Source organism: Beta vulgaris, chromosome 5 (genome assembly GCF_026745355.1).
Source record: "Beta vulgaris subsp. vulgaris cultivar EL10 chromosome 5, EL10.2, whole genome shotgun sequence".
Lineage (NCBI taxonomy): Eukaryota > Viridiplantae > Streptophyta > Magnoliopsida > Caryophyllales > Amaranthaceae > Beta > Beta vulgaris.
Window position 1 is genome coordinate 56,256,596 of NC_079206.1, and position 27,464 is coordinate 56,284,059.

At 36.8% G+C, this 27,464-nt stretch overlaps 1 protein-coding gene across 1 annotated transcript; it reads right to left on the reverse strand.

Moving 5' to 3' along the window:
• Positions 1–27,464, reverse strand: LOC104894022 (hypothetical protein). Its single transcript, XM_010680180.4, has 20 exons — positions 27,146–27,464; positions 26,976–27,045; positions 24,540–24,582; positions 21,106–21,183; positions 20,942–21,020; positions 20,772–20,854; positions 20,263–20,320; positions 13,366–13,476; positions 12,483–12,540; positions 12,240–12,336; positions 11,162–11,197; positions 10,160–10,296; positions 7,274–7,344; positions 7,130–7,183; positions 6,249–6,391; positions 3,632–3,772; positions 2,006–2,236; positions 1,798–1,857; positions 1,197–1,457; positions 1–458 (listed from the first exon to the last, which is right to left on the reverse strand). The coding sequence occupies exons 1-20, from the start codon at positions 27,351–27,353 to the stop codon at positions 333–335; spliced, it is 2,145 nt and encodes a 714-aa protein (XP_010678482.1). The 5' UTR covers positions 27,354–27,464; the 3' UTR covers positions 1–332.

The following is a 27,464-nucleotide window of genomic DNA, read 5'->3' on the forward strand; positions in this document are numbered from 1 at the left end:
TGATCTCAAAGACTGTATGTAGGTATACAAATATGAATAATATTATGAGCATCACTAAGACACTAACTACTCTATATCAATGTCTTGTCTACTCCGCATCTCTACAATAGTCTACGGTCTAAAACAAAGTTGTACACAAAATTCCAACTTGTAGGCGGGTTAATGTACAAAAGAGCTCTTTATGCAATATGACAAAATATTCCATCTAGAACTTCAATCATTACAACAACATTTGACACACCCCTGTTAATTTGGTGGTATTCATGAGCCAGATGGCTGCTCCAGAAAAGGTTACAGTCCTCTGAAATTGGAGCTATGTGACGAAATTCTACTCAGTCTGAATCTGAGAACTCCATTTGATAAGAACCTTTTGGTTCCGTGTCGGTCATTGAAGGAGGAACTTCTGCAGTTGCACTATTTCTTCTTCTTCTATTTTTCCATTCTTCTGGGATTTGTTTCTGCCAAACGGGTAAAAGATTATTACATAATGATCCATAAAGAAGGAAGCCATGACAACATAAAGAAACAGATCAGACTGGACGCTAATCACTTCAGCACTTCACAACCATAAAATTGTTACAACTGACATATTCCACAATAGCAGGAATGTACAAGTAAATGAGATGCTTCAAATAGGACACCAGAATGATCAACACTAAAGGGGATTCTTTGTGTCTAAAGAAAACAAAAAGAGTCGTTGGATAACAAACATTAGGATGAATAAATTGTTCACCAAATGCGAGATTACAGGTCTAGCTAGCTAGTCCTCTAGTTCTCCAAGTAGCGAGGTTGCAGTTTATTAGAAGCAACCCACCCAAACCAGATATCTTAGACTTCCTGGGCAATTGAAGAATTTCAAATGTTTAAAAAAGGAAAAGAGTTGGAACGAAACTCAAGAAGGGTCAAGGAGAATGCTTTTCTTAGATGGGCACAGAAAAGGTTAGATATTACTACTTGAAATTAGAGCTTACAAGAAAGAAAAGAATACAAAACAAACAAAAAGATTAAAAGATCATCTATCTCGCACAAGTTTATATCATTCTGAAAAGAAGCATTATTTAGTCAATGGTGAAGTTGTCTCTTGCTGTGATTATCTATTTTACAATTGTGTCAAAGATCAAAAACAGACATCACATCTGCTACAGTCCTAACATCAGTGAGCATTATCTAGGGTATCATCCCAAAAGACCACTTACCTTAGTATGGGTTTCTTTTGACTGACTAGAGTCAGTTGAAGGAGTTGGTTGACTGCGACGGAGCCAGATTCCACCAAAAGTTAATACTGCTCCGAGAAGTAACATTGGACCAATCCTTGGATCACCAGAAAGATCATGACAACCAGATAGGACTCTCTGAAGTTTGAGTTTTATTCCATCTCTAGTGGAAAGAATTTTTTCACTACTAACGAACCAAAGTGGATCTGGGTTCTCAGAAACAAGCTCGGGCGTATTTGTTCTCTGCCAAATAGAATATTAATTTCCAATCAGCTAACGTAAATGGAAAAGTAGATTACAAGGCCAGAATTTGTTGCGGCATTGAGCTGGTCACAGAAAGATAATAAACAACACCATGCTTGGGTGAAATAAACACTTCGCATGGCCTCCAGATAATGGAGATACAGACCCCTTAACAATAATAATTAATGACTACAGGCTACAGTGAAGGGGAGTCAGAGAAACTTCCTTTTATCTTGGTGAACAAATATGTCAATGTGTGCAATTCAGGTGTATATGCATGCCTGTGCGCTCTACAAATGCATTAATAGACATGGTTACAACGGACTGCAAGCTTACTTACATAGAAAGGAAGTTTGGCCGAGTCACCATCTTTGATATTGTTCGAAATCCATTCAATAATCTGTAGTCAGATAAAATTATAAGTGGTGAAAACATATTGTCCAGGTGACAAAGGAAGGAATTCATGGCACTTATGCCCAGTAAGAATGGTTCCAGGACAAACAAAAATGCCGAAACTAAAACAAATCTTTGAACCAGTAAGCACCAACCTGTAAAGGTTCAGCGGAGCCATTGTATCGTGCTACCAGTTGAGATACAGGATCAACGTCATCCTTAAGACTGTCAAATATACTAGTGGAGGATCTCTTATCTTTAGGATCATCAACTGACTCATTTCTCATGTAACGGACCATTACCACTTGTGGTGTATCTTCAAGGCCTCTTCTTGGACCACAACATTCCAGGCTAAGCTCACCACCAATGTAGAACATACACAAGTTCTAAGATCAAGAACCACAGTAAGTGTAACTATATTATCTTTCATTTCATGCAGTGACAAGAAATATTCTAAAAGCACACATTGATACCTGCATACACAAAAAAATGCTAAAAACTTTTCAATGGAACTGATGGCAACATTGTCAAATCAGACTTGAGTGTGATGGAAAGATGACAAACTGATGACAGCATTTGTCGAAAAATGCTCAGCCCCTGACTCAAAGTTTCAGATTTGGGTCAATCTAACAGGTCCAAAAGCAAAATATAGTTCTTAAGCTTTCTTTGCGCTTTTCCTTTTTGCAAGCTTCAGTAGACCAGAAATCGTCCATATCCATTAGACCATTACAAATGATGGAGCAAAGTAATTGAATTACATAAGCACTGCAGTTAACCAGTAGTCTGGAAACTTCAAGTGTCCAACAGACAAGGGTCCACCCCCCTTGCCAGAGTGAACCAAAAGCAGAGAAAGATGCAAAATGAAGATAGGATTCTTTCATTTTTCTTCTTTCACTGCTGTCTACTTTTCACATATTTTTTGAAATGATTTTGCTTTTGACCCGTTAAGACGACCATGAGCACCCGGGTTGTAATTTTACGGGCTCTTTTGGTGAAGGTTAAATTGGGTTTTATGTTAAAAAATCTTGTCTAAAAAAAACAAAGAGGGTTGGATTAGGGCTTGGTTTTCTGGCTTGGGGCATCTCTTGAGTCTTGATGGATCCAATTGTTCAAACATAATACATGCCAAAAGATTCCTCTCAAGTCAACAGTTTGGCCAAAATTCTAGTTACACCACAATTTAGTAGTATGGATAGTCCAAAACTCACAAGTTATAGGTCCAACTACTACTAAATCCACACATTATTGAGATGAGCACAAAAAAAGGTATCTCATAATAACACAGTTCTATCTGGGGTAACTGTACAGGTAATTAAGTACTAGATATGCCTTTAACGTTTCCCTGATAAGAAGCCCAAAAATGGCGGGCCATGAGGTTATCCGATCTGAAATGTGTGCAATTTCAAAACCATAGCTGTCTTTTTGGCTATATAGGCTCTATATAACAATCTTAAGTAACTTTATAGACCATGAAGCTTCATAATCAAATAAGAGTTTCAGAACTAATGAGTAGGATGAGTATGCATCCATCACTCCCAAACGAATATGACACAGTAAAACGTACCAACCGCCCCCCCCCCCCCAAAAAAAAAAAAAAACAATAATAAACTAAATTAAAAATAAAGCACAATAAACAAGATACATTGACTGTGGCTCTAACAAGAAAAGCTAATCATGGAGGAGGTTATTATACAATTCAAATCAAGTATGTGGACCTCATCAAACTATAACTTGTAAGCTGCAACAACAAATGCAGGGTTGGAGAAGTGAAGCACACTAACCTTTTGCACCTCTCCATCTAACCAAGTAAACGTTAATCGCTTGTTTTTAAGTGCAGAAGCCGAATGTGCTGCCACCTCATTGGTATAAGGCGCATCCTGAGAACTCTTATCCGATAATGTTTGTTGGACCCTGCGAAGAATCTAGAGCCTCAAGATAATTTAATCGCCATGAACAAAACTTTATCGATGGAAATAGTGCACAAATAAAAAAGATGAGAAGGGTCACGGAGAAGTTATATTCATAATCAGGATGTTATAATTAATACTTCTTCCTACCTATACTAATTGCATCATGTAGAGATTCACTCCTCCCAATGCACAACTTTAACATTAGTATTTTCAGTTATCTATACATAAAAAAAAAAAAGTTGATATTTCGAAAGTATATATCAAGAAGAATTTATCTGATGTAAAAATGATGTGTAAATAGACTTAGGATTTTGCTACTCTAAAAAGAATAGATTTAACATGTTTTAAGCCAATTAGGGTCCTTTCATAATAGTTAGATTAAGTAGAAGTTAGTTTAGGTTTTTTTAAAACTGTTTTTGCACGGTTTTGGTTTTGTCAACTGGGCAAGGATTTAAAGTCCGAATTTTTGCTCCTACTTGCTTAACCAGCAAGGAAAGCCAGCTAAACCCTAGCAAGGGGAGGAAACCTCCATACTCCATAGTGGGGCAGACGCCATTCTGGCATGTTTCAGTGTTCTCTTCTTTTGTAGTTCTGGGTAGCAAAGTTACATTTGGCTGTGTGCTTCAAGGAGGTGAGAGAGCTCCAAGGTTAATTAACCATGCAATTGGTTTCACGTCCAAAAGATCAGACTAGGAGACAAATCCATTTTGGTGGGGAAGCTCCACCAGAAATTCAGCTGGTTGTATTAGTTTAATGTTTTCTTTTCGTTGTTCCATATAAATATGTAAGAGCTCTTAGCTTGTAATTAATAAGATTTCAGTGACGGAGCTCATATGCTTTGTTAAGATTGGAAGTACTTATCCAAGTTTTCTCTTGTGCTTAAGGTGTGAACTAAAGCATAAAATCCTTAATCTAAGTGAGTGAAGCTTAGTTCAAGCTAGGTTGTTTTAGTTGGTGAGTAAAGCCAAATAAATCAATGTGAAACCCTTCCTAAATCAGGTTTAAGGTGGGTGAAGCCCTAAATTTGTTTTAGAACCTTTAAGCAATCATAAGTGAGTGAAATTTGTGACAACTTAAGCAATATCCTTAACCTGATATATATCACTAACAAGCTCCCATATGACTGTTTATCCTTATGTGTAAATCATGATATATGGTCAAAGACTCAAAGGGAAGTGTGTAAATAGTATAGAAGTCCAATAATTGCGATTAATACACAATAGAGGAAGTTTAGGACTAGCAAATCAACATAAGAGCGTCTTTACAACATCAAAGTTGTATAGATATACAGCTCAAATCAAACAAATTATATGATTCCTTTATGACTGGAAATCAACCGGGATGTTGTACGATTGCAGTGTACCAGTAAGGTCATAAAAAATTCTATCTGTTGGCTATTTGGCCAGTGTTATTATATAGGTTTAAGCTCTAAGCATTTACATTTTGTTTGGAAAGAAATCACCGATGGAAAGGTAGGGGAGTGAAGAAGAAAGAAAGGAAGGGGAAGAGTGAGCTTGTTATCCTTCCAAATCTTTACAGCATTGGAAGGAGTGGAATGATAAATTAAGAGGGAAAGAAAATTATTCATCCCAATTCTCTTCCCTTCCCTTTGCTTATTCCATGTAATATATAAAAAAAGTAAGATGAATCTCTTCCCTTCTCTCCAAATTCCCTTATTCAAACAATCTCTCAGTAAGTATCATATTAGGCATGGAATAGCAGATATGCGCGTGCCGAGAACACCTTATGAGTTATGAGATAGAATTCGGAACGAAGATAGGACAGAACTGGTTACAGTGATTGGGGCATGTGTGCTCTTAACTAGCTGATACACCGATTACAGTAGTAGCGAGTGGAATAGATTGGAGACATTTGTAGAAGTGGAGGAAGGTCAAATATGACTTGGATAGGGGGTGTTAGGAACAAGATGAAGAGAGCGGCTTCACGGGAGCATATAGCGCTGAACAGAAGGCATAGGATCTATGTGGACTACCACCAGATTTTACAAACAAAAATAAGTTCATATAAGTTATGTAATAATATATGCTACCTCCGTTTTTTTTAAATTGGTACACTTTGATATTTTACACTATTCACAAATTTCACTTTGACCATCGTTTGTGATTTATACGTGAATAAAAATATAGTCATGTGGGATCTTGTTAGATTCGTCTTAATATGTATTTTATTAATATGTAGTTTTTATAATTTTTACAAATACAAAACTAGAGATATGACTCCTCAAAGTTTTGCATTGGCATGCGTGAAAAATGTAAGTATAACAATTAAAAAATAACAGAGGGAATAATATGTTAAAATTAGTCCAGATTAGTTTGAGGTCAATAAGTTTTAGAAAGTTCAGATAAGGGGAATTCACGTCAAAAAAAAAAAAAAAACAAAGCATACGGTGTAAGCTTCATCAAAAAAAATTCCCCATTTATTACGTCCTCTTTATTCCACAGGAATATGTATTCATTACAAAGCTCACCTCACGCATTTCATCCAGTTCATGGCTTGACCTTCCTATAACAATGACGCAATACCATATATCAGTACTGATCCCAGCACGAGAATAGCCACGTGAGTCGCAACCTAACTCCATTGATGTCATGGTCCTCAATTGCGGAAGCTCTAGAAACACGAAAAATTCAGAATCAGGATATCTCATAAACAGCAACCTAGAAGAATATTCTTGCAAGTGCAAAAAAGTCACAGCATATATCACGAACATAAATGGTGTAATACTTAAAGGAAATCATTGCAGATATATTGCATTCTTAAGCAACAAAATCTGTATCACATAATTTGACATTGACTATAAGATGTTATGCAGTTCAAATCTGCACTTTGTGACAAAAAAAATGGTGATCTAAACCCCTAGAAAGATTGGTATTAAGTCAATAATATTGGGAGATTATAACATCTGTCAACACTTGTAGGCCCCCCTCCTTTTTATGGAATACTTTTTATGGAGCACCATTAGCCGCTTCTCTAACTAGTGAGCTACTCCCTCCAGTTTTTATTAGTTTACCCGTTTTCACTTTTGACACTGTTGACATACATGACTTTGACTATCTCTTGTTTTTTGTACTTAAGGAAAAATAAAGTTACGTGAGATTTTATTAGATTCGTCTCAAATCTCAATGTGTATTATCCAAATATCAACTTTTTCTAATTTTTGCTTATTGATTAAGGTTCAAATAAGTGCCTCGGCAAAAGTGCCCCAAAGAAATGGGTGAACTAATAAAAACCAGGAGTACAATGGCCAAAACATTTTTGAGCAACACCTTCATACAACACACACACACACACACACACACCACCTAAAAGAAAGAAAAAGGACAAAAGACCATTGAGCAGGAGCATTACCGTGCAGTTTATTATCTTCCATAACATCCACAAACCACGAACTGTTCACAGGCCCTGCATGAGGTGACAAATAAAGAGATATGATGACAAAATTGTTCCTAAACTATAAGGCAAATGACAGGTAATAGTACAAATCTGATATACCATAATAGACCAAAGGTTTAGCGCCTGGATCTCTCAAGAAGACAGTGGCCGGAGCTGATTCAACATCATATCTGTAATTACCAATAACAAAATCAAAGACCATGTGTGTCTCATAGTGTATAACCTTTCACAGAGTAACTAAATTTAGGATAAAAATGATCAAAACGTAGTATAGCTGACAGCTGAACATTACCCATTCATAGGACTATAAATGCAATATTTCATATAATCCTATTACATCAATGTCTTTAAACAAAGCAGTCTACTCTGTTAGCAGATATATGGCTAAAAACTTAGAAGTTAGAAGAAACTATATCTCAGAATGGAAAATATACAAAAGACACCAAACATGCCGCTTCCATGTAATATGCTTAAGATGCTCAGGATATGCAGAATTAGCTGGGAAAATTTACATTAAGAGTACACCTACACCCGCCCAGCCCACCAAAATATCGGTCCACCCACCCCACCCCACTGCCAAACCCACCAAACAAGTGCCCAACCCGCCATGGTTCAGCACCCTCCAACCAGCCCGCCCGCCTCATTCAGTGGCTGGTGCTCTGCTGCACCCTTCCAGGCCGGCCCACACAAACCACCCCATTTGCCTTCTCTACTCCTGAGCTGTGGAACCTCCGGAAGTTCATAGTATAAAGGGATTTCCTTTTGAAGCATCTGGTCCATGTTCCTCAGGTGAAGTGATGGAGGTACGTCCTCTCAACTGCTTTGGATCCCTTTCGAGGCACTTTCTGCAGAGAAGGGTCTCCAAGAGCGGTTCCTCCAGCTGGGCAGTGCTTCTCCTTGATTTTCTGTAGGTTCTTTTATGTTATTTTTTTTCTTTTTGGTGGGTATGAACTTGCAAAACTTTACATACTACATCCGCCTACATCTTCCCCTTGTGATACCTTCTTATCTGATCTTGCAAGTAATAGTAACTAGGTATTTAAGCTTACATAATATAACATTTACACTTTATTTAAATAGATATATAGGAGGAAAAGGGGAGGGATAGAGGAGAAAAGGGAAGGAAAAGAAAGGGAGGGGGAAGATGGAGTTCTGTTTTCCCTCCAAATCTCTCCAATTTGAAAGGGATGATGTTTATCAAAGAGAGAGGAAAATAAATCCTTCCCTCTCTCTCTCCTCTTCCTTCCCCCAATCCCTTATCCAAACAAGGGAACTTGTTTCCATCCCTTTCTCCTTGTTCCCCTACTCTCCATTTCCTCCTATCAAAACAAAGTGTTAAAGTAGTACTTCATTCGGTAAATAACCTGGTCGATGAACCTACAAAGACACTTCGAACTTAGAAGTTTTTAAAAAGAACTGGCTCTACTTTGAACCCTAAGAACTTGTTGCTGCATGCCGAAACTACAGGGGAAAATGGCCACTCAACCCCTTTTATAAAGAATGATATGTCAAAAGCTAAATCACGTCATGGCATTACTCAGCAGTCTCAACTATTTGAATATCGGATCCAAGCCATTGACCAAAACCTTTATGACCCAATCACTACGCAGTTATAAAAGGCAATAATGATAATGAGAGTGTAATATTGCAAGAAAAATCTCATGCCGATATCCATGGATGATGATGAAATTTTATAAAGAAAAGAGTGTTTGTGAAGGTGGAAAAACATTACCATAGAAACTGACATGGGACTTTCCTTATAAAATTACAGTAGAATTCATTACCATCAGTACCATCTATTATTACCTTATGAACAAGTTGTTAAGGTACTAACAAAAATAAGAACAAATTACATAATATCTACTACCATTATTATCCCTGACCAGTTTTAGCTAATTCGCGGAACACGTTAGACCGCAGAACGGGTACCAGAGCGTAATCTGTTTGTAGGGAGAATTGGATCGCAAGGGCCTTTTTGTTTAGAACGTTTTTTAGGAACATAATTCGTGATAGCTATTTGTTTAATTCGCTACCTGATTTCTTGTAGTTATTATTATATGAAACTGTATAATAATAACCTATTTTTTGAGATGGAATCGTTTATTACTAAAATAATCTTGATTCCTTCTTAAAGGAAGTACTACATATGAGGTTAATCAAAGCTTGGAAAGGACAAAACCAATCCCTTTTTCCCACTTGACATAATTACAGAAAGCGTGAACAAATTTCAAAAAGAAAAAAATTAAAAGAACAGGGAAAGTCTGACAAAGTAAAAAAATAACGTTGAAGGGTTCAATGCTTCAATAACGTGGGCCACTTTTCAATAGCACCACTTTCCAGAACCAATCCCTTGTACTTTCAAGTCCCAACCCAAATAAAATAAGAGAACACTGTCCTTCCAACCTGATAAAAAGCGAAGTATCATCTGTAGAACAAAGTTCAAAGGCGCATAACGCAAATGCCAGCCATACCGTCACCGGAGAAGACTACCAACGAGAGGATCTTTGCTGAACATTTGAACAAAATTTTAGGTAAATTTCATTCTCAATTTGCCATCTAGGTTTGTTTTTTCAGGAACCCTAGATCGAAAAAATCTCATAGATTCCTGTCATTTTCTTGCATTTAATCTTTACATCAGAAACAAAAAGCCATGTCTAAGGGTTTGGTTCACCAATTCGGTTGTTCAAGATCGCACACCACTGCATTTTTCGGAACACGAACGAATTGCGTTTCGGAGCGATTGAACTGAGATGTGGTTGGTGGGGGTGGGGGCAAATTAGGTAACGCTGTCCCTGACATCTCTTAAGTCTTAACCAAATAGACAGTTACTCCACTACTACTTTCTTCGATATCCACATATCTAGAGCTTTCTACTTTACCGCCACAGAAATAAAAATGTTGCAAAGCTCTACAAATTAGTGGCTTCTGTCATATTCAGAGATAAGCAATTCACATATTAATGGTAAAAGACAGAAGAGCACATACATTGACCACCAATAGGCATATTCCTCTTCCCTCCAAAGAACACAAGCAAAGGAAGCATAATCCTGATAGTTCTTGGCAAGTTGTCGCATAAATGGTGTTGCACGCATCCCTGTGTCCGAGAAGAACATGACTTTTACCTTTAAACCAAAAAAAATGGGCAAAAACAAAATTTAGTCTCCCACGATAAGTTATCAATCATGGACATCGAAAATGAGTACATTTTCTCAGCAGTAGTGCACAAAGTACAAGGACGAGTATCCACAGGATCTTCGAGGGACTGTATACAAGTGACAGGAAGATATCTTGTGATACAGTAGAGAAGCATCCATATAGAAGATAAATAGATATACACATTGAGTGTCCGATGAAGCACCGGATATAGAACAATTTTTTTTTTTTTTGAGGAAAGATATAGAACAATATTTGAGCATACAACATGCTAGTCATGGAGTTGCCTTCCATAATGAGAGGCCAAGGGTTGGGGTTATGCACATGAGACATCAGAAAATGGTGCGCCCATTGGGGTGGAATTACTTAATAAGAATGAGAATGTGTAGCCAATCAAAACAAAAAAAAAAAATGTACTCCCTCCGTCCCATAATATAGTGCTTGCTTCTCATTTTTCACGGGAATTAAGGAAAATGGAATGAGTGGTAGGATTTCCAAAAAAAAATATTTAATGAAGTACTTTTTTGATACTTTTGTATTGAAACTAGTTATTTATTTTCTTTTTCCTTTAAATAAAATCAAAAGGCAATAAATGTTCCTTGGAATGGTGTAAAACAATAAATGGGGTCACATGTTTTGAGAGAAAAGTAGGGGTATTTTGAAAAGTTTGTGTAGAAATTTAGGATAATTTAGTCCAAATAAATTGACAAAAAAGAAAATAGGCACAACATTTTGGGACACCAAAAAAGGAATGTAAGCACTATATTATGGGACGGAGGGAGTAATACTGTATAACTCAATTTTTTTGGAGAATCATCCAAATGAAGAGCATACCTTGTGATAACTACTCTTAGCCAAGAATCTTGGTCCCTGAAAATAGGAGATAATATGGTTATGAACTTATGATACAATGGTTCATCTGCATTAGAAGCATATATAGTAGCAATTTGAAAACATAAAACTTCTATAGTAGATAACTGTATAAACATGACAAACATAATAACCTCGACATGTATTAACATAAAAAACAGTGTGTCCACACTAGTTTCAAATCCTCCATCCCCACATTGTTGACACAAAAAGGGAAAATAGGCGTGAATCATTTTTAGAACCAAAGATCGATCAGCATGTTCACCTTTCTACATTGAATCATATTGTAAAGAATTAGCAGTTGAGTAATATGGATCAAGGGTCAATTGGATACAAGGGTAAGGTTGAAATAGATAGATCCCTTACCCAACCATTGCTAGGTTCCTCTTTCGAGGCATTGGGACAATGAAAAACAATACAGCACCCCTATATCATAAGTTCATAACACTGTTTAAATATGTACTTTTGAATTCTTAAAATCTTTCAAGTGAAGTTGGTAAAGAGCTCTCCTTTTAAAATCCTTTCGTTTACAAACTTATGGTCTGCAATTTCAAGGTCAGAACTCCAATTTCAAAGAAGAACAGAAAGAATTTGAAAAATGACACTATTTAGGTGGCAATTAAGAAGGGAATGTTGGGGGGGGGGGGGGGGATATCCTCTCTAGAACATGACGTACGTGGATCATAGAATGTCTCTTTCTCATTTCATCAAACCAGGATAAAAATGGAGGAGACTTCATTCATCTTACTGGTGGCTAAATTTAAGACAAACGCCACGAAAGAATATCTATTGAGACCTTCCCAGGAATCAAGGCAATGCAAGAAGCCCCTAAAAACAAAAGGCAGGTTATGTTGCCAGTTTCACACTCCATGAAAAAGGCTATGTGTTCAGTGCGCAAGCATTTAATGGCAAATTGGCAATGGAAATCACGACTGCTTATCAGTGGTCTCAGAGGTAATGAACATTTCTAGTGTTAAAGTGGAAAACTTTTAGGTGCTTATATAGTAAAACTTTTATTTACAATGAAATAAGATCAACTTACCAGTGAGTCTTTTGTGTAATACGGAATGCGAGGTAACTTCAGTATCATTATTGCAAACCAATCTGTAACCGCATCAACAGAGAGATCTCCTTCGTACCTACAAAAGCATCAAACTCATGATCCAATGGCAAAACATTACAAAGGTAAGACTCTTCACAATAAACTAATTGAGCTTAATTATTAAAGCTCCGTATACAAAAAAGCACTCCACAAATTTGTCAAATATACATAGAAGAGCTTTACCTAACAAGACAGTTTGAAGTTCTACACCCTTGGGGAAATGCAATCAGAGAAGGAAGACCTGTAAACAAAAGAAGTAAGCAACTAATAAAAGCAAAATATAGATCCTACATGAGAATTTTGAATAAAGTATAATTGACAAGCAACACCAGGAGACAGTGGTACTCTAGCTCAATTATATAATTCTAGTACAGCTCAGCAAAGGATCAAAAAGCAGAACTCTTGAGGACTTTGGTGTCCACCCTTTTTGACCAATATACCCTAACAGCCTAACTAGAAAAGAAAACTACAATACTTATCACTCTATAAGTTTTAAAATAAAAATAAAAAAGGGAGAAATCGATCTAACAAACTGCAAAGCAATTACCATTCATCCTCCAATTTCGCACGCATAGCGTGCTGTATGCATATAAGGCTAGTAATGATAAAGAAAAGGCTGGTACAATGGCAAAACACCCCACCATAGTGGAGTAGAAGCGGCCTGCTAATGTTATCTTCACTCCCGGCATCAGCTTCAGGCTGGAACACCAGCTATCTAATTAATAAACTTAGTGATTGTTTGATTGGATGTAGGAAGTGTGACTTCCTAGAAGTTGTAATGCCAATGAAGTTTTATTATCTAGACAAAAAGTTGTTTGGAATTTGGATGAGTATGGGAAGTGAAAATTCCCATGGGCCCATCGGAAGTTTCACTCATCTAGTGGGTCCCAACTCCCAAGTAAGACAATTACTCCATTTTGTGGGAAGTAAAACTTCCCATGAACTAGCACTTCATGTGTTTCGTGTCAACCAAACAACTTCACTGCTTTCCACTGCCTATGTTTTTTAAGTGAACCAAAACAAACACTAAAAAATAAATGACAAACCATGATAGATTAATAAATACCATTTCGGAAGAAAAGTTGCCCCATAGTTTTCTGCTCTGCAAGTTGTGAAGCAAGCTTATATTCCCCAAGCTCCACTACACCAGTATCAGAAATCTCACCCAGCAAAGTAGCTGCACATAATGTATGGAGTCACCAAATTGACAAAGTAGCTGCCTTGATATATAAATACAGAGATTTATGTTTTGAAAACAAATTATCAGACAATATCAGATTATCAGACAATAGCTTCAAAAACATTAGACACAGAGCACATGGACAAAATGCTACACGATTGGCCAAAAATCATATTTGGACCTAACAAGAATTCCATGGTGGTTTGCAGTCTGTACGGCAACTTAGACAAAAATCCTGAGCAAAACTTTGTGAACATCGAAAATCAACCATAAAAACCACTAGAATTAAAACTAACATCAAGATGGTTGTACACCAAACCAAAATGATCTGGAATCAGAAAAAGGTGTGCACATATATGTGTACACGAAATGAAACTGAGAAAGAGTTTGTTTTCACATCCCCATGTGCCAAAAGCATGATGTAGGCCATATAAATGAAGGAAAACTCCAATTTTTAAAAGATTAATGGTCCATCCAACCGCGGTAATATAATTGGGCCTTCTCGTTCTGCTCGCTGGCATATTGGGATAGCAGCCTTTGGGCTTTGCCTGCTCTTTTTAATAAAGAATTCCGGCTCGGCCCGGGAAAGCGCTGGCAACAACAGAAAGGAAGGGGTCCATGTAGCTGCTGCGTCCGCCCCCTTCTTAGTCAATAGAGCAGCAGGTTCGGCATCTACTACAAAAGAGAGAATCCACTTCAGATAACCACGCCTCTGCTAGCTGGGAGTGGACCTTTGTGCATATATAATCCAAGTCAAGATTACAATCACTTTACTTCTTGTTGGTGAGGAGATTACATCATTGATTTAAGTTTTTTCTAGAACGACTTATTCCTCTTCTTATTTCTTCACTTTCAAGCACTAAAAGCTATCCTCGTTTCTATTCCATTAATGTAATGATCTGAGTCTGGACTCCAGAGAATCTGATCAAACTCTGACATCTGCCAATATTTCTATATGTTAGCTGTTCAACCTTGCCCATGATTCAGCGCATCAAAATACCAGTTAAGGCCAGAAACTTTCAGCATGTGACCAAATGTTTGCAATTGTGAGACTCATAAGAATATTTGTGAAATGAATCCTCAAACTAAAATCTGAAGAATATCCTTCAATCCAATGCACGGAATTAAAACTCTCCCGTTCCGTTACAGAACGGCCGTTCTGTAACGGATTTTGGATTTGCCGTTCCGCGAAATCCCGTTACGGAACGCCATAATAAAATTCACATACTTCTCGCCGCGTTGTCCGTTCCGTAACGCGAACTCGCCGCGTTAGAACGCTTTTATCCCCGTTACATCCGTTTTTTTCAAACATTGGCCAAATTCTTTCTATGATTTAATTATATAGTTGATGAAACATGATATTCTATTAGATTTGATTATATTATGTTGTAATAATGCTACATAAACTAAAAAATGCAAATAAAGTTGAAACATATTATGTGAATTTTTTAAAAAAATTCACGCTGCGTCGGCCGCGAAACGTTCTATTTGCCCGTTACAAGCTGTTCCCGCGAAAACGTGACCGTTCCCGCGAACGCGACCGCGACCGCGTTTTTTTTCCCTGATCCAATGCTTGGATAACATAGGATTTATAGACAACATGGGAGCTTATCCAAAAATATACTCCTCCAATTAAGGCTTTTCATCCTATATTATAACATAACTGATTAAGGCAACATGCACACAGCATCACAGTTAAACTGGGAAATAAAATCAGATCTCTAAAATCAAAAACCTGACAGGTTGTAATGCAGACTCCTATCAACTCTTAGTCTGTTACAATAAATTAATTCATGCTTGCAATGATAACCAAAAGTAAAGTGAGCAGAATAGTTTAACCCATGCTCAATAAATAGCTAGAACCAAAAAGAAGCAATTCCTTCAAGCTATCTAAACTCAAGAAAAGACAAGTGCCACTTAAAATTGTTCACTTCACAGTTCACCCCTAGTCCTTCCCTATACAACAGTCTGAAAATACGAAGTATTAAACCTGATGTGAGCAAGCTCTACCCTTGTTGGTTTGTTTCTTCCTGAGTTCCCCATACCAAAATTCCAAAATTTCCAACAAAATCATCAGCCACATTCCACCCCTCAGTGCCAAACTCGACCAACACAAAGCAAAGGACACATGCCAAAGGGAGAGAACCCAGGGACAAAAGAGTAAGAGGTGATCCATTGACTCTTCCTCCTCTCTTCATAATAAGCCACAAGGCTTGCATAAATCAATATATACTACTAAGTTTATCTTCAGGGCAACTTTTCCTTAACTATTACCCCTATAGAGGTAAACACCGATTAGGAGGAGCATGTACCTTCCAGATGGCATTGGCAAGAAGCTCAAGATAGATATCCCCTCAAAAGAAATTTAAGAAAATTCTTGACGAAAACGAAATCTCTTGTGATGCAACCAAATCATGACATCATTTGCAGTGGGATCGACCTCATTAGTAAAACTGGCGAGTACCTCCAACAGGCACCACCATCCAAAGGAAAAAGTTTACAGAGATGGGGCAAACCATAACTTCCATCAAAAACCTCCCTTCCTAACACCTAACACATGACAAAAATGCACCTTAAATCCTTAATATATGCTCAACGAGAATGTGAAAACCAAAAGGAAGCCTATACTATGATCAAGAAACCATGTCTCAGTATATTACTTCCGTCCACTGTAAACTAATGAAATAGTTATTCAACATAAAGATGCTCCATGAAAACAAATTAACTCAGTTTAGAGACATTCATCCCATTTAAGTGTCCAAATAGTTCGTATGAAGCTTGAACATAATGTCAATGATCTTACCCAAGAGAAAAACGCAATCGAATAGAATGTAACCTAACCATTACTCGGAATGGAGGTGATTCTGAACAATCAATCAAAGATGATTTTTAGTTATCTAATATATTGAATCCGCACTTAATAAAAACTTCTGTATACATATAAGTGCGATGATACATAAGTAATAAGACGACTTTTGAAGATATAGATGTAATAGCTTGGCCTAGGGGGAAGGGAAACTTTTGGTAATGCACATCAATTTGTTATAGGTTAGCTTGAGGAATAAGGAACTAAGTTAGTTAGAGGAGAGAGTAGGAAAATCCTCTATAAAAAGAGAGTAGGGAGAAAGAAGGCATGTTGAAAATTCTGGTGAGAAATTAGTAGTGTTAGCTTAGGAGAGTGTCATTTCTCTCGAAAGAGTGACTAGGTTGTAATCGGTGATTTAATCATCAATTCAATCATATCATTGCTTGTTTTTCCTTAATCATCTTTCTCATTTCCATATTTCCTATATTCTGCCATTAATCTACTTGTTCTTGCTATGCTGCTACTTGCTCTTGCTCGGACTCTTCATTTCACCTCAAGTACACGTGTTCGATCCTCGACACTCGGACATGGATGGAAAACTTGGACACTTCATTTTGGGCCAAAAAGTTGAAAAGGTTCCACAATATAGCCGAACACTTGGACATGTACCCGTGTCGGACATGGATACCAGAGTCCAGCAACATAGATGGTATCAGAGTCGTACGTTCTTTGGTAGCCCGGCTACTAATAGAGTAGAGGCGACACCAAACTCGACAATCGTCGGAGCTATGATTCGAGGACAAACATTTGAGGAAGAAAAGGAAGAGCTTATCATGAGGTTGGACGAGATATTCCAGATACATTCTAAGAAAATGGAGGAAACCATGAATATGTGGAAGGAGGAGATTCGGATATCCTCCATTTTTAGATTGGGGGAAAAGAAAGAGGTGGAGGAAAAGGTGCTCCAAACTCGCAGCCAATACCTACTGTTGAAGTTGTTTTGGTGGTCCGACAGACAAAAGTCAGGTGCCAGACATGGTGATAGCCAGAGACGATGACCACGTCACCAGCGAAAAGTATGGTGATAAGATTCGAAATACTGCACATAGAACGAAAGTGACTCAACAAGGACGGAGGTAAGTCGTATGGTTCTGCACGGGTTAAAGGAATTAACCACCAAGTTAGGAGGAAATTTTCGAATCAGACCGGAGAAGATAAATAAACGTGAAGAAGACTTCTGTGTGCATAGTAAGCCTGGTGATTTAGGAGGTACAGGGTCACTGGGGCAGCTTTTAGCAGGCCTGCTGGAGGTGCTCATGGAAGGAATGAAAAAGTTCATGGTGGCTTCACCAGTCAATATGTGACTAGTGGTGCAGGTGGTTTTGTAGGAGGTGGAGAAGGGGAACAAAGTTGGTGGAAATTGAGGGAAGAATACTATCAATGGTGGCCACCGTGTGTGGTGGAGAAGACAAAACAAAACAGACTTATTATATAGCCTTTTTTTTTTGCATTACATTGGATTCTTTGTTACCTTGGAGAAAAAGGTGATTCTAGAAGCTCCTACTAGTAAGGGCAATAATTATTACCCAAGAAGGCTATTCCCAGGCTGAGCAAAAGCACGTGACATCAACTCTTGAAGGCTAGATTTCAATTTCAAATACCACTTTTCTTGCTCCTTGTTTTTTCAGTCAACCCCGCCCAAAATGTAATAGGAACTTTTCAGTTCATGAGGTCAGAAATTTTGATGGGATTATTTATTTTAGGCCCAAATGCCCATCACTTTTAAAAGCCAAGGAACCTAAACCTCAACCCGTACAACAACCAACCCAAAGATCATTGAGCACATCCAATTACTAGAGATAACACTCCTGATTTATCTGCCCCACACTTATGTCTATTGCCACTCTAAGCTCGGTCCTTTTATCATTTTATTTGACCCACATTTCTCTAACCTTCAGCTTAGAATCCCACCCATTCAAACGTTTATTTTCCCCACCCAACCTTTCCCACCAACCCTTTCCAACCCTTCCAAACTGGCAAATAACAATTCCCACCCAAAGACCACTCATTTCTTCCAATACCCAACATTCCTCCAAGACAAGTCTCTGTATTTGTATCCCATGAGTAAGCCACTGATGAGCAGGCTGCAAATCATCAAGGAAGAGCTTGAACACCAATGGCCTCTTAGCATCTTCTGAGAGGGTAGCAAAAGCTGGGATCAGTGCTTCAGAGGCCGTACATTTGGGCGGGCATGTATTGTAATAGCTTGGCCTAGGGGGAAGGAGAATTTTTGGTAATGCACATTAGTTTCTTACGGGTTAGCTTGAGGAATAAGGAACTAAGTTAGTTAGAGGAGAGAGTAGGAAAATCCTCTATAAATAGAGGAGAGTAGGGAGAAAGAAGGCATGTTGAAAATTCTGGTGAGAAATTAGTAGTGTTAGCTTGAAAGAGTGTCATTCCTCTCGAAAGAGTGGCTAGGTTGTAATCGGTGATTTAACAATCAATATGATCATATCTTTGCTTCTTTTTCCTTAATCATCTTTCTCACTTTCATAATCTCTATTTTCTGGCACCAACACCAACAAGTACAAAAGCCAAAAAAGATTATGCATCTCTGTTGTTTGTTCGGGGAGATAAAAGTGTTTGTAGCCTCGTTTTGTGCATAACAAATGAAATTCATCAAAAGGAACCTTGAATAACACATCATGGCATGCAGAAAGCCTACATAAAATTGTGGGATGCAATGACAAATATAATTCACGGCTTATCAAAAGTATTCTTCAGCCAAAATAAAATAACAAAACCTTTATAATGCTAAGTAATTTGTAGAGCTACACATCTTTAAAACATGTGAAACAGCTAGTATCATATTAATTATTAACTCTTCCTTGTTTCAACAAAGATCTCACATAACAACACATACATCAACCACCATAATAGAGGGAAGGTACAATTGTCTAAACCTCTAGACCTTCAACTAAACATATAAAACATAATCCAAAAGCAACACACTAAATAGCAAAGGTCTGGCTCATCTTCTGCTAACTATCTCCATGATGTCATAAAATAAAGGTCCAACATTGGAACACAAATGATTCACCCTCTATGTCAAAGTCAAAACCATTAGAAATAAAAATAGAGACCAAACTTCCCAGATCGCCTTCAACTATCTAGAGCTAACTCAGCTCCTTAATAACCCTTATTCTGCAATCCATTATATTAATTGAATAGCAGCATGTACCCCTATTATCCAAGATTAACTTAATTTCAATATCTGGATCTTCCATCACTATCTAGTCCCTCCAAGCTGTCTATCCAACATGAAAATTCGGGGGAACTAAAAAAGTTAATAGGAGTAGTTTAAGCTTAATCTTAGTTGACTAGGAAAAGAAGACACCTGATTTAGTAATCTTAGGTGCAGATAAAGATGCATATTTGCAAGTAATAGTTGAAGATACGTCTGACAGATAGCTGTGAGCCTGAGACGAGGTTGGATCCACTACAGACAAGGCTAAAGCTGAAAACTGAAAAACGAACTTTTTGCTCATTTTAAGAAACTTTTGTTCATTTTACAAATTTCTATTCATTTTCTATTTTTTTACTCATTTTATGTTTTAGCTCATTTTATGAAACTTTTTCTCATTTTACAAATTTTTCTTCGTTTCATATTTTTTTTGCTCCTTTTATGTTTTTTACTCATTATATATATATATATATATATATATGTAGAACCTGGTGTATAGCTTCTTAATAACTCTTAAATATCAAATATAGATTGTATAGGGGAAATGACATATATTATCTATACTAAGCAGCACTTAAATTCCCTCAAAAAAAAAACAAAGTAGCACCTTATATAAAACAAATTACAAAATTTGAAGTTCTAAACAATCTTTCACATGGAAACAAATATGTTCTTGCAACCAGCATAAAAAAGAAACGTGAACTACTTTGTATATGTATTGTGGAAAGTATACCAATTTTCTTCCATTGGCTCGAAAATTGTTTGCATGAATTGCTCCCATTTGAATATACCTGAACATAAGCTGAAAAATCTGTCAGTAAAACAAATGAGATATCACCTATTGGCAACCACTATGTATCAGATAATTGCCAGTGGAGCAGATACAGTCGTGGGCAACATTTTAGCTTTGCGTTACACGTTCTGATTGACTAAATCAGAATGTCGGAGTGACCTTTGAGTGCTGCTTCGTAAATTTAGTGAACTTGTTGACAGTCAGATACAAGGGTAAGGTTGGCTTAGATCTAACCTCAATACGGGAGTATCATTTAGGCAATCAGGTATCATTTACGATTAAGGTTGTCATCATAAATAAAGTAATAGGTAATATAACTAGAGTGCAAAAGAATTGATAGTATTCCCTCAGTGAAGACAATGCAGCTGAAGGCATAAAGATTTAGAGGCCAGTGAAAATTTCACTCCCATCAGTAACTAGAGTCACACTGCCAGCATGTAATCACTGACCTGGATTAACAACGGCCTCTGACCACCTACAACTGACTGGATATCTCCAGCAGAAATGAAGTTGAGATCAATATTATGAGATTCTGCACAATATAAACGTCATTTGAGTCAGTATTCCAGATTTACTATAAGACATGTACCGCAGACATACAAAGGGAGACATAACTAACCTGTAGAAGCAAGTAGAGGAAGGTTCACTGAAGTGTATTCCTTCTCAGAATTGAGCTGCAAGATGTTCTCCAAAACATACTACAGCCAGAGATAGCCAAAGTGTAAGAAGAAAATCATCAAATCTAAATCCCAATGGATACATATGCGAAACAGAGATACCTACTTGATGCTCGTCAATGCCAAATAGGTCATAGTCTCTCTTCCATAATGGATCAGTCAGCAACTCATAAGCATATCGAATCTGCAAGAAAAGCACACATTCAGAGAGAGAGAAGGGGGGGGGGGGGGGGGGGGGGGGGGGAGTGTGAGATAGAGAGAGATAGAGTGTACGTGTGTGTGTGTGTGTGTGTGTGTGTGTGTGTGTGTGTGTGTGTGTGTGAGAGTGAGAGAAGTATCAAACCAATATATTAATGTTTAAATGTCCATTTAAAGAACCAATAAACATTGTGATCACTCATTCAAACGACAAACAGACCTTCTCTAGATAGTAATTATATACAGGAGCTTCAAGAAACAGGACTATTACCCCCAGTATATATATATTGTTAATTTCTCTTTGATACTTTGCAGTAGAGGTACACAATTCACTTCTGATGGGGATCAATTCATCTAATTGATGGTGTAATACATATAGCTCGTTGTTGTTAGAAAGGCAATTGATATTTTAAGCAACAACAATTTGAAAAATTAGATTTCAACATCATTAATTTATCATTCATAAGTAAGCTAAACAGATTTGGACTCCAAGTTGGTACAATAAATTATCATTTCATCACAAAATATACTTATTTCCTAATGCTTTACCGTAATAACATGTTTCTTTTTGTAATTCTTGTTGGCTATCTTTTTGCTTCCTTGTATAGCAGGAAAAATGGGAAAGTTTAATAGAGATAATTCACATTGCCTTCTAAATCACCTTCTACTTACGAAACTTTCTTGAGTTTAAGAAGCATATCAGCACTAGGGACAAACAACAGACAAAGCCATTAATTCCCAGACATGAGAAAACCATCTAAAATGACATAAATCTATAAAGGGGAATTCTACATGGTGACCCTATGATATTTTGATTTTTTTAAGTGACCTTATGGTTTAATAGATGTCATTAACATGCACTAATTTCATTTTTAACAGCTAATCCGTACTTAAATGACTGATTCTGCTAACCTAACCTTCAATTGATGCACCCCAAAAAATCCCTAACTGTTTTACTATCTTCCCTATTTGATCAAAATTCGCTTCTTCCTTCGTCTCCCTCCCCCAATTCCTTTTATGCTGGAAGAGCTAGCTTGATCTTTTGATGGTCTGATTGTCACCAAAACCTCCCGGTAGACTTGTAATCCTTTTGTCTTGCCTAAGTCTTATTATCCGAGTTGGGAGTAAATTTAAGAAACTAATATCTGGTTTAGATATTTTTAGCAAAATTTACTTGGGTCGAAAATTTTAGGGTCATATTCAGGAGCAAGGGAAAATTTTGAGGGTTCAAATCCTGGAGCAAATTGAAAAGGGGCGAAAATTTGAGGGTTCATATCTGATGCAAGAAACTGTAGGAAAATTAGAATTAAAAGATTGTCATAGACAGTGTGACAGATACTTCCAACAAATTACATGACAGTTGGAGTTTGGCAAACTTCTGCTAAAGATGACTTCATATCGTATGTGTATGCTTTGGAGGGGAAGACTTGGGAGGAGCCTGGAAATGGTGCTTTAATTAGAGTGGGAGTTTGGCGCGGCCATTATTAGTACTATAGACTTAGTTCAATGGTACATGCAAAGAGATTTGATAATGTTCGAGCACAACTATAGCAATGCATTAGGTTTTCGAGGAATTTGTTTAACTCGTGGGTAGGTTAGTAATTTTCATATAGTTGGTTAGAAAAAATAGTCCTTTAGGCTTTAGGCATGGGTTATTTGTTAAAACATAATCATTGCATGTCAATGACATCTAGAAAACCACAAGGTCACTTTAGAAAGTCAAAAACATCTCGTTTCCACCATGTAGAAAAACAAAACCATAAGATCACCATGTAGAATAGCCCACAAATATATATAAAAGAAAAAACGCAAGCCAAATGGATATATAGCACTATATTTACATTGATGATGAGTCTCTCTTCTCTCAAGAAGGCGTAAAACACAAGAAAACAAGGTCACATAGGGATGAAAGACCTCGCTCCTATCATCCCTCACACAATATCCCTCTTTTTTCTTCTTACTTTTTTGGGACACGGGAGGTCACTCATGATTCATTTTTGAATCACAAGTGGTGAAGCCCTTGGCAAAGCAAGCCACATGCTCTCCGTTTCATCAATCAGAAGTGTTGAAGATGGAAGTAGTAGCTGACCAGTGACCACCAAGCATGCAGAGCCCACAAGTCTATCCTTTGGCTCGCAAATCTATGAATAGCTAGAGTCTTAAGGTAATCTCTAGAACTTTAAGTTAGATGCCTTCTCAATTTCAAATCGAATGTTCGGCGATTCAAACCCTAGATCTCAAATTTTTCTTGTAGCCCATGTTGGCCGTTTATTCATGGGAAAACATGGCGTAGGGATTCTGCGTGCTCCATTTCTTCAGTTTTTTTTTTTTTTGATGTCATCAATTCTTCTCCTCAATCTACTTGAGCTGGACCAGTTCACCACTTTAAGGGGTCTAAGATCATGTAATAAGGCAATTCCTCAATCTCGTGAATTTACAAGAGTGTGATTGTGTGGACGAATACACATGACTTGTCCACTTGAGCACTCCAGTCATGCCTCTATTACTACTCTCTCCATCCGGAATTAGTTATCACATTGTTCCAGCCCCTCATAATTTGAGATTAACATGATTCTACTAGAAGACCTATATAATACTTCACCAATACCTACACTCTCTAATCTCTCCAACACTCCATTTAACTAGGGGTATCTTAGAACATTTAATAGTGAACCATTACTATTTCTGGAAAGGTGACAATTATTTATGTACATCTCGAGAGATGTGACAGTTCAACCTAGAAGGACAAAGAATTTATACCAAGTATAAAAGCGTGCTTGTCATACAGCTTGAGCTAGCCATGGGAAGTTCATCATGGGCAACTCTCTTCCTATCTTTTCATTCGACAGAAGAGAAATTTACCTCCACGGTAGCAAAGATATCCAATAAGATGTCATGGCTTTCTTCTAAAATCCTTTCACCTTGACCATTTTATCACCAACCTCTTATTCTTAAATATATGATGAAATATCTGCACCAACAGAGGTGTCTTTGCAATGGGCATTTTAACGTGAATAAATGCATTCCTTAAAGGGTATTTTAAACTAAACTCGAAATAGAAAAAAAGGTATCATGAAATCTAACTTGACTGCGAAAAATTTTATTTCATTCACAAACCATTGCAAGACTTACCAAACTGCCTAATATGAGACATACCAATTCTTCATGTAAATACTTCCTTAAAGTATGTAAGTGTTAAACTTCTTCATAATTGATACTGTTTCAATTTCTTCATTCCATTTTAGATATATTGTCTAGAAATTTATATCAGACAGCATGTGCTGAGGGGGATAAGGCTTAATTAAAGAATAGCACAAAGCAAGGCAAGTGATGACAAATGACCTCGATAAAATCATTTGTTGTAGGAAGCTCAGCACCTGAATTCCTGAAAATAACCCATATAATCAAATAATAATACAGAGAAACAAACAGGAAAAGTCATATAAAAAGCAGCAATACATGTGAGTTGTGACACAGCAACCATAAGGGCAGGCTCAAAAGTAAAGCAAGCTGCTATAAACCTTGGTAACTCATGAATGGAAACTTTGTTCAAGACTACCTCATTTTCCTCATTTTCAGCATTTAAAAGTATTATTTTCATTATTTACAAGAATTTCAAAAATAAATAAATAAAAACTAGTTTGACCTCCACGTGATCCGGATTTTGCCAACTAGGGGCCTAGTAGTAGAGATCAGCAGTAGAGGTTGATTTACAGCTATATGGTGATAAGTTGAGGATCAAATTAGGTCATTTTCGATTTCAAGATTTTTATAATAAAAAACAGCCTTGCTTTACAAAATTAATATATTATACTTCTACTTATTTTCAGATAGTGTTTTATATAAGACATGCCCTCTGGAATTCTTCACTTTTTTGCTTTTACACAATCTCCACTCTTTGATGCACATGTTTGAGGACTAAAATTCTTGTATTACATATTACTACCTTTGTTCTTTTTAATTCTTTTTAATTCTTTTTAATCTACACAGTTTAACTTCACATTTGCGAATGCATAACTTTGACATTTAATATCTTGAATTGTCAATATTCTCAATAAGTAAAAAATTATAAATGAAAAAAAAAAACTTGTATATATATATATATATAATAATATATATATATATATATATATATATATATTGTGAGACGAATCTAACAAAACCTCACATGACTGGTTTCTCTTTACATATCAAATACAATCGATTGTCAAAGTAGAGTCAGTGATTAATGCCAAACAGCCAAAGTATGAAGTGGATAGATTAAAAGAAAGCACAAGGGGTGGTAAAAATATTGAGAAGTTGATATTCTAAAAGTAAGTATTAATCACCGATCCACATGGCTCTCTTTTTCTTACACATGGATCATCAAACACCGTCAATTTTTTCTAATTTTGACCTTAACATTTCAACTTTCTAGCAGGTAAAGTAAAGATCATTGGGAGAGTAGTTATCAACAATTTCCTTTAATAGAATAAAGATTAGAGCTATACATTTCATTTCTCCCAAATATATAACCTCAATTTCCCCATGTTACTTCTTTCTTGATAAGTTGATATATGTCTCTATCCCACTAGCTTTCAAAATTCTCAATTAATATTTATCTCTCGAGAATCAAAATTAATATGAAAATTCTCCCACATTACTAGGGATGGAAATGGATCGGGTTCGGGGCGGGTAGAGCTCCACCCGCATCCATCCATCATGCGCATAAGCCATCACCCGCATCCATCATCCACCGGGTGAATGGGTGGGTCGGGTGGTTAGCGGGTGAGGAAATATATAACAATTTTTACAAAAAATTATGCCATAAGATACATATTTATTAGAAAATTTTCAACTAAAAAATTTAATAAAGTAAAAAAACACGTGTAATTGATAATATGGATGATGGGTGGGTGTTAAGCGTGTGATGGGTCGGGTGACGGATGAAAAAAATCTCACCCGCATCCATCATCCGCCATCCGCTTTTCATCCGTTTATTTTCGGTTTTGACCCGCTTAATAAAACCGGGTTAAGCGAATGTTGGATGATACATCATCCATTTGCATCTCTACACATTAAATAGCTACAAGGATACTTTAAAAAAAATTATTTACGATCCCTGCCAATCACCATAATAAAACATGTTGCATCATTCTTGCCCTTAGTTTTGTTTCCATAGAAAGATTTTTTTTTTAAAATGTAGATATCTGCCCTTACCATTAAGGTTAATGTCAACCTTTTTTTATTTTGCACACAACTCAAAATATTGCATTAATCTTACAGTAAAATCTTAAGAAAATTCCTAACATTTGTAACTTTATAAGAATCTCAAGTATCTTCATCAAGTTCTCATCTTACCATTTGGGTTTAGTCCGTCCTTATAAGATGATGAGAAAACATACATTTCGATCGAGCAAAATTGAACATCAACGAGAAAAGGATAATGCCCATAGTATGGTTCAACTTATTAAATTAATCTACATGTAAACATGGCTCATATACTGATATGCCAATTAACAAGATTACTCTTCATCCTTATCAAAGACATGAGTATAAACTACAGAGCTAGTAACATCCAAACCCCATGATATCTTACAATCCACCACTAACCAATCAATCACAGTTAAATTAGCCACAATATAATAACAACTCACAGCCTTTAAACGACGATTCGCCGAAACAAGTAAAATTTACAAAACCTACTTAATGCAATCGAAATTGTACACTAATAGAAATCTTCGATCATATAGCAACATATAACTATAGTATTGATACTAGAAAAGAAAGGAACTTTACCACTTGGAAACTAAATCATCATAAGCCTCTTTCACTTGTTCAATAGAACTGAGTCTTCCGACGCGAAGAACTACAAAATACAATCAAAATTAGAGTAATCAGCAAAAAGAAAATCAAACAATTCTGAGAATATCACACGAACGATAGAGAAGAAGAGAGAGTGTGTGTACCATCGTAATGAGAAGGAGGAAATGCGTTGGGGAGGAAAACGAGTTGAACGAGTAAGAAGAGAGAGAAAAGCGTCGCCGGAATCCAATACGCTTTAATAATCGACGCAATTTGAGATTGAAAGAGTTTCTTCGGCGCCATATCTGGTGTTGCAGATGAAGTGTTGGAAGAAATTCTCTCAGATTTAGTAGTAGGGTTAGTTTCCGCCATTGTTGAAGCTCGGAGTTCGCGGTTTAGCAACCGCAGTACTGTAGCAGAGTTGAGTTCACTGTGTTTTTGATTCTTGCGTCAATTGGAATCCAAAAGAAAGTACAGAAAAAT